This window comes from Salarias fasciatus, chromosome 17, assembly GCF_902148845.1.
Source record: "Salarias fasciatus chromosome 17, fSalaFa1.1, whole genome shotgun sequence".
Lineage (NCBI taxonomy): Eukaryota > Metazoa > Chordata > Actinopteri > Blenniiformes > Blenniidae > Salarias > Salarias fasciatus.
The window spans coordinates 12029924-12042942 of NC_043761.1; the positions used below are offsets into that span (position 1 = coordinate 12029924).

A 13019-nucleotide genomic window follows, 5' to 3' on the forward strand; every position below is an offset into this window, starting at 1 on the left:
TTGTGTGAGATAAAGGCCAGCGATGTTTAATGTTGAACGCAGCGAAACACCAGAGACAGATGGCGAAGAAGTAAACATCATACCGTTGGCTGTGTCACATGGGTATTTATTAGGGATTGGGCGTTGTTGCAGAATTTTAGTACTGGAAGTCAACAGTGGCAACAGAAATACAGATTCAACTTGAAAGTTTTTTTATGGAAAGGCGCCATTAAAACTCTATGGTTTGCTGACATTCTTTCTTCTTTTTTTTGTGTCTATAGGCTCCGACTACTCCCCCCCTCCCCCCATCCCTCGCCCTCCTCCCCCCGGCCTGACCAATGAGCACAGTGGCGGCGGCGGCGGCAGCCACGGTGACCATGGCGGAGGAGGGGGCGCCGTCAACCACGGCGTAGGCGTGGTGGGCCTGGCCCCGGAGCACATCCCCACGCCGGGCGCGGCCCTCAGCTGGCAGGCGGCCATCGACGCCGCGCGGCAGGCGAAGATGATGGGCAACGCCGCGGCGGGGGGCGGAGGAGGGGCGGGGCTCGGGTCGGGGGGAGGCGGGCCCATCTCCACGGCCAGCTCCACGCAACGCAAGAGGCAGCACTACAGCTCCAAACCCAAGAAACAGACCACGACGACGGCCACCCGGCCGCCGCGGGCCCTGCTCTGTCTCACGCTCAAGAACCCCATCCGGCGGGCCTGCATCAGCATCGTCGAGTGGAAGTATCCTTTCGCCACTCCTCAGGTTCCCCAGTCCGCTTCGATTTGTCCCGCTCAAACTTCACGTCTGTTGCGTAATTTCACCAAGTTTGAAAAATCCACTCAGTGACGATGAGTTAAATTGCTGTGGACCAAAGGGAATATTCTATCCCCCCACCTCCCCCCCGTAACGTTAATCCCATCCGTATGGGGCTTTAATCAATCTCTCTTCTGTCCTCTAGCTCTCAATAAGTGTGATTCCCTCCCTCTTCCCCTCAGTTGTCTTAATCCCTTCTCTCCTTCCTCTGTCTGCCCTTCTCCTTCTTTCTTTTCCGCTTTTCTCTTTCATCTTTCTCTCGTTTTTTTCCCTGTTTTTCTCACAGGAGGATGAAACAAATTGTCATTTTCATCCCTCCTTCACACCTCTTCCAAGCATTTTTTGTGTCCCCCTGGCTCTTCCTAACTGTGTTCATCCCTTCTCCCGCAGGTTCACACTTTCCTCTACTCCTCCTCCTCTTCCCCCATTCACCACCTTGGCATCTCGCGCAGTATTTATTTGTCCCCGCCTGTGTCCGTCCAAATCCTTTCTCCCTACTGTTTTCCAGCGCCGCTCCCTTTCCATCCCTTTTGAAACGCTGTGTTGAAGCTCCCATACAAAACGGCCGGGTTTTCCCATGAGTGAGCGAGCGAGGGAGAGAGAGGGAGCGCGGCGTAAATGGTCACGGTAATCAATAACAGGTGCAGGTCCACATGAGCATCAGCTCAGCACGAGGAGGAGGAGGAGGAGGAGGAGGAGGCGGCAGAGGAACGAGGAGGGCAGGGCAGGGATGAGGGGAGGACATAATGGAGCAGAGTCGCTGTGGAGAAGAGGAGGGAGAACGGCATTGTGGGGAGGATGGGATAGGTAAACAAGGAAAATTACATGGCTGCAGGAGGGAAAATGATGAGCGAGAGGAGGGGAGGAGGTGTGGAGTCATGAAGAAAGAGGAGGTTGAGGTGAACTGGTGGAGGAAAGAGAAGATGAGTTAGAAGCACGCGCACTTAAGGGAATCACTGAGTTACATGAAATCAGAGTTCAGCACACTGCCTGGATGAAGGTACTGTTGCAGAGAGTGCATTTTGTTTTTTTTTAATACTGACAGAATAGACGAGCTGTTTGAAATAGCAGAGGATTTCCCAGGAAATCATGCCTGTACTTTAAAATTTAAATTTTGTGTAATCTCAGTGAATATATGTATCGTCGCTCCGCTGGTTGAGCAGTTTACTGATCTGCAGTTAAATGGCCACCGTCCCTCCTCAAACCATCCAGTCTGGATGTACAGATGCCCAAAAAATTAATAGCTCGAAACTTGAATATTCCCTCAGGGTCACTGAAACAATCTCACCCAATAACTGATGAGCGATCACATCATTACCCATAATTCCCAGAGTCATTCATTCAAACGGCTCGAAAGGAGGAAAAGAACGAGAGAGTGATGGAGAGGAGGACGGCATCGGGACTCTTAGGGAGATGAGAGAGATTTGAGAAAGCTTGAGAGATGGCAGGAGAGGCAAATAGTTAAAAAAAAAGTAGCCAAATAAAAAACAAAAGGGATATATAGATACTCAGCATCACGGTTTGAACTTTATTCTGACTGCATGACTCCAAACACTGAACGCATATGTTAGTTTTATATGTGTGGATATGCATTATTGCTCTGTTTATATTCTGCAAGCGTGTGTGTGTGTGTGTGTGTGTGTGTGTGTGTGTGTGTGTGTGTGTGTGTGTGTGTGTGCGTGTGTGTGTGTGTGTGTGTGTGTGTGTGTGTGTTCTGAGTTGTGAGTACCGCTGTCTCCAGAGATAGCAGATCCGAAATCTTCCTCTTTCCCTCCTCTGTTACCATGACAACAGCTGCTGCTCTCAACAGGTCGACCAGGCCTGTCTGAGCTCTCTCACACACACACACACACACACACACACACACACACACACACACTCAGATTAGAGGGAACACGTTAGCACTATTGCAGAAAACACTCTCACACATACTCGTATGCAGACGATAAATCACACACACACACACACACACACACACACACACACACACACACACACACAAACACAAACACACAACAGTCTCCCATATTGTGTAATTACAGCATTTAAACATTACCTGCATGCTGGAAGGTCAGTGTGTGAGACAAGGAGAGAGCCGGGCCACATTTATGCTAACCACCATGTTCACTATATGAAATCACACTAAGTGGTGCTTTGGAAAAGGTGTCACTAAGTGCACTTTACCAACGCACACACATTATCCTGTTAACGGCTGTTATATTGCGACAGGTCGCACGAGAGGTCGCACTATCTGTGTGCGTTCTTGTCTCAATCAGGAAAGCAGATAAATGTTCTCAGCAACAGAGCGTTGGGTTCACACACACACACACACACACACACACACACACACACACACACACACACACACACACACACACACACACACACACACAGATAATATCAGTGTGTCCCAGGTTTCTTACTGGGGTTTTGTCAAGATAAGAGATGATCCGTGCTATTGTGAGCTGTGTATTTGAGACTATTGCTGTATGCAGAGAGTTTTTGGGAAAAAAAAAAAAACAAAACAGCTTCCTGGTGCGTACGCAGATAAATTCCAAAACACCTCAGACAATTCGCCCCGGTGAATGCTTATGTCATTTACTTTTTCTGTTAGTGCTTTCACAGCCAGCCCCTCCTCTGCGCTCAAAGCAAAACTATATTTCTTCCCTCATGACTTTTTAAAAGATAGCTTTTTCTATTGTTGCAATGTTGATTAATGTACAGTAAAAAGAAACTTTGTGCAAATATTTGCTTAAGGCCTGCGCAGTCTTATGTTGTTTCTCACTCAACAGCACAGCAGCCAGTAGATTTATTATCATGTTGATGGAAGCCGACCTCAAGGGTTTCCTAAAATTATGGGTCAGGAACCCAGAACGAGTCACAGGCCCGTTTTTCAATGGGTCCCCACATGTCTGAAGTGAGTTTAATGAGTCCTCAGTACAAGGGTGAGTGATTAACTTTGATTCATTTCTCGTCCCCGGCTGAAGGAGCTAAATGATCTTGTGGCAGCTGATGCCGAAGGGTCATTCCCTAATCCAAACATAAACAAAATAGCCGCCCCGCTATACAAATTTGAAGATTTTTTTTCCTTTCCCCCTCATGCTCTGTCTCTGTCTACAGAGCTAAAGTTTTAACATATTTTTAGTAGAACCACATAAGTTGGACATGAAAGATGTTTAGCGATTGTGCCCACTTTTTTTCCATCCTTCAAGAACTTACGTACTTTCAAAAAAGCTTCAAATATTAAATATATAGTCTAAAATAAATTCAAATCAAATAATGCGCATTGTGTTGCAAGTATATGAAACTCGCCACCTCTTTCCTTGACATGATGGCACATGGTTTCCCTGGTCTTGTCCCCAGTCCAACGTACCGCTTCTTATATAATCACTTCCAGCTGAAGAGTTATTATAAATACATTACTTGTTTACATACTTGTGTCGTGGACTTTTTTCCCCCCCTCCAGAGAAAGCCCAGGATCAATAATTTAATGTCATCAGTAATTCTTTCTTGGCCCTGTCAGAAATTGCTCTAGATTTTTTTTGGGATGTATAAATGCATCCTTTTACCAATAAGGACGTCATGTTTTTGTTATTTTGGTGGCACATAGGACAAGACTCTGTACATACAGGTGTATTTCTGCACCTACAGATCATAAATGCCTCCAGAAAAGTTCACCTTCAAGTCCAGTTTGGTGCAGAAAACACTTAAAACATGTTGATAAGTTAAGAGAAGCTTTAATTCACAGTGCAATGCAGCGTGCTCCATGTGAATGTCAGCTAAAATATACATGAGCTTGCTTATGGTTCGTCTTGTGCATTTGGAGCCCTGACAGCGCGGCTCGTCGCTACATCGCTGTTTATGTTATACTCTGACGTCCCGGGTCCGGACTCATTTGATATGCCGCCAGGAGAGAAAGGAGAGGACAAAAGTGGGGAGCAGAAGATGAAGAGAGCAGAGGGAGGGCGGAAGGAGGTGGAGGGAGGTGACAGCAGTGGCAGTTTGTAATTGTGTTGATGGAAACCAGACCTCCTCTATCTCTCCTTCACATTCTCTCCCGTTCTCGCCCTCCCTCTCTCTCTCTCTCTCTCTCTCTGAGGCCCAAAATAATGAGGTCACTCCCCTCTCAAGGACCGCTCCAAATAAAAACCGTGCGTCTCTCCTCGCTCTCCTTCCGTCTCGCTCTCCGTCCGCATCCCGTCTTCCACGCGACAGGCCTGCTTCTCGCCGCGCCCATATTTGGCCATGTGCTGTTACTCTTACCCCCCCCCATGGACACACAGAGGGGCTCCTAAGTGGCCCGGTGTGTCTAACGTCAACAAAAAGGCAAACTCGGCGGCTTTGATGTCTCCGTTGTGTACAATACCTTGTGTATTTATTCTTCTGATTATGTAAGGACGTATTGGATTGTTTAAAAGTGTCTCTTTGTTGAAACCATCCCTGTTAAAAGAGGTCACAGGCCAGCAATAAGGATTTTATGGTTCATGTAGTGTTTAACACTTCTCAATCACAGAGAGAAGTTTCCTGGTTTAATTTCCTATGTGTGTGTGTGTGTGTGTGTGTGTGTGTATTTTCTAAAGCAACTGCAGTTTTATCCAATAACACTTCAGCATATAGACATGGGACCGGACTGGAAGATGTGACCTTTACTTTCTGGAACTTCTGGAAATGAATTCAAATGTGTTCTGTCAATCGGCACTCGTCAGAGCTGCTGACAGCGTCCTCAAATGTCTCGCTGTGCGCCTTAACCGCCTTCCTCAGACCATTTGAGATCATCATCCTGATGACCATTTTCGCCAACTGCGTGGCCTTAGCTGTCTACATCCCCTTCCCCGAGGACGACTCGAACGCCACCAACTCCAACCTGGTGAGTACTGCGCAACGTTCTCAGCCGCTTTACTGCGTTACTGGCATCACAGTTGTTGACGCAAAACCGCACTGCTGCTTGGTTCAATGGCTTTTACAATCCCAGAAAAGAACTGAGTCTCTGTTTTCCTCTGTTGACTTTCGGGATTATCCTGACTTGCTTGTGAGATGGTTGTGGTGTGTTGCTGGTGAGGGTGGTGATTTGTGAGGCATCTTATTAGGGAGCGTTTATCTGCGCGTGTTAGCATTTGTAGCCTGTCATTTTTACTTTCACGGCTTTAATTTTTTGTCTTTTATCCCCGCGAAGCTTTGACAAGTTCATAAAGTACATGGAAAGAAGAGTGGAAGCGAGGAGGAGGCAAAAATAGGAGCAAACAGGCTTAAGAGAGAGCATCACTTGCTGTTGATTGCTCATGCAACACAGTTACTGATTATAATACTCTGTTTTGAAACCTGAATAAAATGGAGGGTTTCAATTATTTTAAGTGAGGACTCTTAAGTTTTATCACATGAGGCCATGCGAGTTTATTTGATCAAAGGCAAACCCCCATTATTATGGTTGTGAACAGAATGAGTGTTTGCAGTGAGGGACTCTGAGCTCTTCTGGTGGACTGATTTGTTTTAATTGGGTGATACTGTGCTTCTCTCATCCCAAAATACAATTTGCCCTTTCTTTCTCAGATCGCAGTGCTTCTCCAAACGGAGACATTTCCACATATCTGAGAAGCTCTCGCACTCTTTGTGTGCTGCCGGAGCTGTTTAGTGAGGTTGAGGCGAGGTGACAGCGGAGAGACGTCTGTGACAGTCAGCACTTCCTGTTCCTCTTTGGTCTTAAAGTAGCTGCTGCAAAGCTTTGAGGTGTGTTTGGGCTCATTACACCGCGGCAGGATGAGTCCTTCTGCACAGTAAGTGGAGCATGTGCGTGGAATGAAGTGCTGATTCCCAGCGCTCAGGGCGGAGTCGCTCTAATGGAGGGGTTGAGTGTCACCAGGAAAAACAGCCTGACTTGGAAGATTCCCAATAACATGTACTGCTGTGTGTTCTTTACATGTGCATCTTTAATGCCAGTACCAGTTTTGTATGTTGTTATTCTAGCTTATTGAACTTAATTGTTGTGGTTGTGACCTCCAATTTTCAAACCTACTGTCAAAGTAAGCCTTTAGTATTCTTTCATACCAGGCTTTGTTTGTGCTGCCAATTCCAAAATATAATTAAATTTACCAGGAAAACTGACATTTTTCTTTCCTGTGTGACCATGAGTCGAATCAGCCTTTCTTTGACAGCACATGTTCTGTCTTTCGGTGAAGAAAGCTCGATGTATTGATCCTTTATGGTCTCTGTTAGATCAGCTTGATTGTGACTTGGGCTGTATGGTGATTTTCTTGTTGATGCTTCATAGTGAGAAGGTTTTGTCTTTGACTTTGGGTCAGGCTGTATACAGGGGTTTCCTCCCTAAAACATGGTGAATTTGAAACCCAAAACTCTGCATTGTGGTGAATATGAGTGGATGTGCTTGTTTGTCTCTCTGTGTTTGGTCCATGACAGCGACCATGTTCTACATGCACAACGAATCTTGCTGGGTTGGAACAGTGGCTCATCAAAACCCCGTCATTTTGTGATTTTTGAGTAAAACATGCAGTACACTCAAACTGAGCTGAGGTGTGTAAAGCTTATGGTCTGGCCATCCGCCGTGGTCCAGACTTTTCATGTGCCTGCCTTGTAAAATTGAATTGCCCACCCGGGCTTCCATAAACTACCTCCTCACAAACCTTCAGTCTGGCTATGATTTAATGCTGAGAAAGTCCCCTCTTCGCTTATAGTAACAATTTGACCTCTGACACTCACACTTTCCGTCCATGTTTTCCGCTATTGCCCCGCTGCTTTAAAAGGAAAGCTCTCCCTTTAACGTTGGGTCATATGTCAGCTAAGGTTTTGGGTTGATTCAGTTTAGCTGATGATTGATATTTCACCCAACTCACTAAGAACATCAACATATCTATGTCCCAACACATCCATTCCTGCTGCTTACACAGGTTAAAAGAATTTGATATTTCCTAAAAAATACTGGACATTCACTGGTAACATGACTGGTTAACATTACCAGATTTTAGCCTGTATGTTCACAAAGTTGTGTTTGGGCGTCAAGAAAACCTCACGAAAAAATATCTATACATATATTTGCATGCATCTATTTACCCTCCGATTTCTCACTTGGAGATACAGTGTCAGAGCAGGTGTGTGAGTCAGTGGAAGAGTAAATACAACTGAGGGAGGACAGCTGTTTTCATGTCGTCAGTCTGTGTCCATCACCCACTCTCTGCCTGGCTTCGTCTCCCTCCCTGCTTTCCTGCACACGCATTTCTTATTTGCTTATTGCATTAGTTGTTCCTGAAGCGCAGCCAGTGTGTGGCTTCGCAGATCAAGCCACAATTATTCCTGAACTCCGATACCGAAGAAAGGAATTGGCGGCGGCATTCAAATAAATAATAAATCAATGCGAACCGTCAGATTGAGGTTGCTTGACCGAGCGCAGTCATTTGTGGTTGAAATGCATTCATATTGCAAGTAAGAATAAACAGTGAAGTCATTTATTTTTCACTTGTCACGTTCACTGGAGTAACACGTCCTCACATCCTACTGTCCACATGATGTTGTTATCTTTCTTTTTTTTGCTTGCACACATGCAAACACACACACATATACACACACAAACAAACACACAAACTTATTTTTATCCATAACATTCTTGAAAACTTTTCTTTTGGACTCTGCGAACCCCCGTACGTCTCTAACTAATGAACACACACCACACAGTCACACAGACACGCATACCAACGTACACAACCTACTCAGCACCACCACAGCTGTGAACAATTAGTTTTGTAACCTTCTGACAGACAGGAAGCAGCGTGCAGATGGACCAAAGTCCTAAATATACGGTTAAGCTGTGTGTCTGTGTGTGTGCGTCTCTGTGTGAGTGAGAGAGAGCGAGAGAGAGACAGAGAGTGAGAGAGAGAGAGAGAGACAGTCCCAATCAGACAAGACGGGAAATGTATTTGGGGGAAATTAATATACATTTACATTTTAGTTTTATTCACATTTGTGTCTGAAAAGTAATATTTTGAGGCACAAATATGATATTGATTAATTTTCCAGAGTTTCTATTGCTGTATTTTTTTCTTTAGGTCTTTATTTGATGGCTTCATTTAGAGCTATGGATGGAAACTGTTTGGCCAAAAGCCACCCAAACATCCAAATGACCTGACACTGTCACCTTATTGCCAAGCCATCAGGAAATACAAGCGTCTGATCATTTCGCTTACACAGTGACCACTTTTCTTCTCACAGTCGTCTTTGTATCTCAGTGCTGCAAATGGTGCCAGGGCCTTCTCATTTGTTGCTATCTAAGTTTTTGAGCTGACACAGAAGGCTTTTAAACATCGCCCCCTGAATGCTGTGCATCATTTTACAGTTTATATCATCCACTCCTCTTGTTGTGATTAGTTATTTATCTTTTTGTCATTCGGACTGACACACTGCGTTGTTTTGTATGCCTGGCCACACTTGAACAACTTAGACAAAGTTTTATTTCTCATTAAGTACAAAGTCAATGCAGGTGCATCATGACCGTGGTTCAGTGTCCTGCTGCTGCTCCTTGTATTTACCTCTGACCCTCTGTGTGATGGAGCCTGAGTTTGAGAATCAATACGACACCCCCTCGCTAAATTTGCACAAGTCTTTCTTATGTAATACCAGAGATCTGTTGTATTCCTTCCAGTACAAGATTTCTATTTCTGTCCACATCCCATAATGCGCGGCCCTGTCTCCTTGACGACATGCCCAATAATAGCAGCGGGAGAGGTTGTCATGGATATGGTAACCGTAGTGATGCTCCTCATCTGTCCTTGGTTACAGAGGAAGAGGATATAGGAACCAAAGTGTGAGAAAGTGTCTTCAGAAACAAACGGTGCACGTTGGTTTGTTTCAAGGTTTCTGCAGATTATCGAGTAGACATGAGTTGAACTGTCCAGTCTGCTGCATGTGGCTCGTGCATTTAAAGATGGCCTTTACATCGTCCCCAGGCGCTCGGAGCGTGGAGGCGGTCAGGATGTGGGGTACCCAGGCCACTGGCCTCTGTCCTCCTGAGTGAGAGCGCCGTCTGCAGACTTGGCAGAAGTTTGTAGTGGATGTTGGAGTCTGCCAAGACTTTACTGGTCTCCAGTCCTGTTTGAGATTTTTTTACTGACAGAGCATCTTGTGGGGAGGCCAGAGGGGCGCAGCTTTTCGCAGATGACCTTGTCCTTCTAGTTCCATAGCATGAGTGCTTTCAGAATGCACCGGAATAGTTTCTCACCGAGTTTTAATGCATTAGGACACTGATCAGTTGTCCCAAATGTGATTAAATGGTTTGTCATTAAATAAGGTAAAGGGGAATTAACTCATAATGCAGCAACTTGAGAGGAAACGTGACGTAGTTTGGGCATTTGATTAAGATGCCCCTTGATTGCCTGTCATTGGAGGTATAGTGGGGAAACCAACAGGGCAAAGCCTTCTGGGTAGAATCAGCTGATAATAAGAATAAGATTCAAGATTCAGTGGGAATAAAGTCAGATGGAAAAATAGACTGAATTTTTTATGATTAAAACCTTAAAGAGCTTGAAGGAAAGCCGCACTCGCTTCACTTATCCTTTCCTCCCACTTCTCTTTCTCTCTCAATCACTTTCTCCTTCATTACTCCATCTAATCAGATCAATAGGGATACTTTCAGATTGACAGAATAATGATGCCATAACCAAGCAATTAGCTAATCGATACAACTGATTAGACACTGACGGATAGAGTGGAGAGGCATGAACACACTCGCATTTACACACAGAGACACGTTCAACACCGGTGTCCCTAAGTAATAATCAGGCTTAGAAGGATTGCGGGTGATTGCAGTCTCAGATAATGCCATTGTGATTCTGCGTGTGCATTCAGGTCTGGCTAATTCACTAATTCTCATGGTGGGCTTGCAGTTGGATAGCTAAAGCAAGATCCATGCACCATTCAGAAATGTGTATTTGTGGTTGATCATATTTCACTGGTTTTTGTGTGACGAGGCGTGTGTTTCCCTGTATCAGCAGTCAGTGACAGGGCGTTCAGTGGTAGATGAATTAGCTGCTGGCTCTGCAGAAGGCGTGTGAAACGAGCACCTTTATAGAAATGAATCACCTCTTAGAGGGTAATGGACCTCACCGCAACACACACACATACACACACAAACACAACACCTACACAGTCTCTGTGTCTTACCTTTATGTTTTTTTTCCTTTTTTTCTTTTTTTCTTTTTTCAAAGACCAGCAGCAGTCATTTGTTCGGATGCTTAAAATAACCCGTGTTTGTGTTTTCCCAAGAGGCAACCTTTGTGGCCGTGTCAATTTGACTATGTGCTGCTGCAAAAATTCATTTAATGAGAAGGTCAGGGTGGATAATTGTAGGTACAAAGCATGTGACTTTGATGTAGGTGACTGCAGTCCCCTGCCAACACTTTACTTTTAAACCAAACCAAGTACTTTTTTTTTTTTTTTTTTTTGCAAAATATTACTTTTTTTTTTATCTTTGCATTCATGGTGCAAATTTGTCACAAAGCAGCCCCACTAAATGTTAGGAGATTCGACAGGTCTGGGGTGGAAGTTCTTTAGTCATTTTCTTTTTCTACAAATTCCGAAAAGGAGTCATTTTTCCTGAGTCACATCCATTAAAAATCTTATTTATCCCATTCGGGGTTTCATGTAGCCTCTCATTTCCCCCGCCATCTCAATCAAACAGTTTTAGCTTCTGTGTCTTTTAGCTACTGAAAGCCTGCTTTCTTCTAATTGAAGAAAGTCGCCTTTAAGTGGAAAGTGGAATTGAAGCCTCCCTTTATCAGTGTGGAAACCACTGACCAGCACCACTCAGTGATTGTGACACCAGTCTTATGATGTAATGTGTATTTGAAGAAATCACTTCGATATCTTAAATAATCTATTTAATATCAACATCAGGCATTGTAACAAACTGCTCATATTTCTTGAAAATACAGAAAAATCTGAAATTTAATTTGTTAAATCAGTGAACGATAGCAGACCTGCTTACTAGTATGTCACTGTTTAACATCAATTTAGTCGAACACTTCTGGATTTGAAGCTGATTCAGACCTTGGTTTTGACTTGAGGTTGAAGGGTCGTTACATCGATCATACAGAATTGCTCCTTTTCACTGAGTGTTGCACTGCTTCTGCATGTCTCTTGTTAAATGACACATTTATCAGTGAATATCTCATAACCTTGATAAACATTGGATCCACCTAGCTTTCTATATAGCAACGCTCTCTGTGGTAACTGAAGAATAACTCTCATCTGAGTTATGTATTTCTGATTATATTTTTCATGATAAATATATAAGAACCCATCGTCATGTTTCCTTGTAGACCAGGTATCATTAAACAGGTGAAATGAGTCCTGACATTCAGTGTATTAATGATCCAATGTGCCACATATTGTCTGGTGTGGTCAGAAAACCTCCACATGTTCTCATGTTATTCTTTTTTTGCACTGCATTATTTATACGATAGAGGATCGAGTTAACATGCAGTTCCTTTGGGTGCTGCTCTGCTATTCATAGACGGAGAGCAGCGATCAATCTGTGCATGCACTTGACTAGAGAAGTTTGGTCGATGTTGTCCAGTGTTCAGCGGCTGCATGCGTGTGTGTGTGTGTGTGTTTGCACGTCTGAATACATCTGCAGTTCTCATATGCATTCTTCAGCCATTGGACTTGTCAGAGTTGTTTTTTTTTTGTTTCTAAACTACGTGCAGCTAAAACTGCTGCAGCCTCAGGAGTCATTATCTAGAAAAAATAATAAAAACTGCTCCTTGTTTCCACAAGGATACAAAGAATACTTCAGTTACCATTTGTATCACAGGCAATGGTTCGATCCGATAGAAATTACTGTTCCACTGTGCTGTTTTCTTCTCTGATGCGTTTATATTTTAGAGTACTTTTGCCGATTTATACGATACAGTTGCACAACTTTAGTGCCTCTTAAAAGGAACCACAGCTATTGATAAAACATTTTTATTTTTAAGTCCACAGGGCTCAATCGATTTATTCTTTTATCTGCCAATAAATACAAATAAAAAAGCAGTTGGTGGTGCTTTAATAGACGGTATGGCCCAGTATCTGTGCAGGTTGAGCAAGACGGTGAATATACCCACTGTCTGCATGCGGCTGACTCAATTGGCGGCCGATTTTCAATCAATAATAATTTAAAAGGCCTAATTCAAAGTCTGGAGCCACTATAACATTTACCACAATACGGGGAGGGTGGGGAGGGGGGGTTCTTCTGTAATTC

General features: G+C 44.1%; 1 protein-coding gene across 1 annotated transcript in view; it reads left to right on the forward strand.

The window, feature by feature from the left end:
• Window positions 1-379: 379 nt before the first annotated feature.
• cacna1c (calcium channel, voltage-dependent, L type, alpha 1C subunit) overlaps window positions 380-13019 on the forward strand; it is a 110328-nt gene continuing 97688 nt past the window's right edge. The window contains 2 exon segments of the mRNA XM_030113594.1: window positions 380-705; window positions 5540-5645. Coding sequence (XP_029969454.1) covers window positions 482-705; window positions 5540-5645 — 330 coding nt within the window. The 5' untranslated portion in view covers window positions 380-481.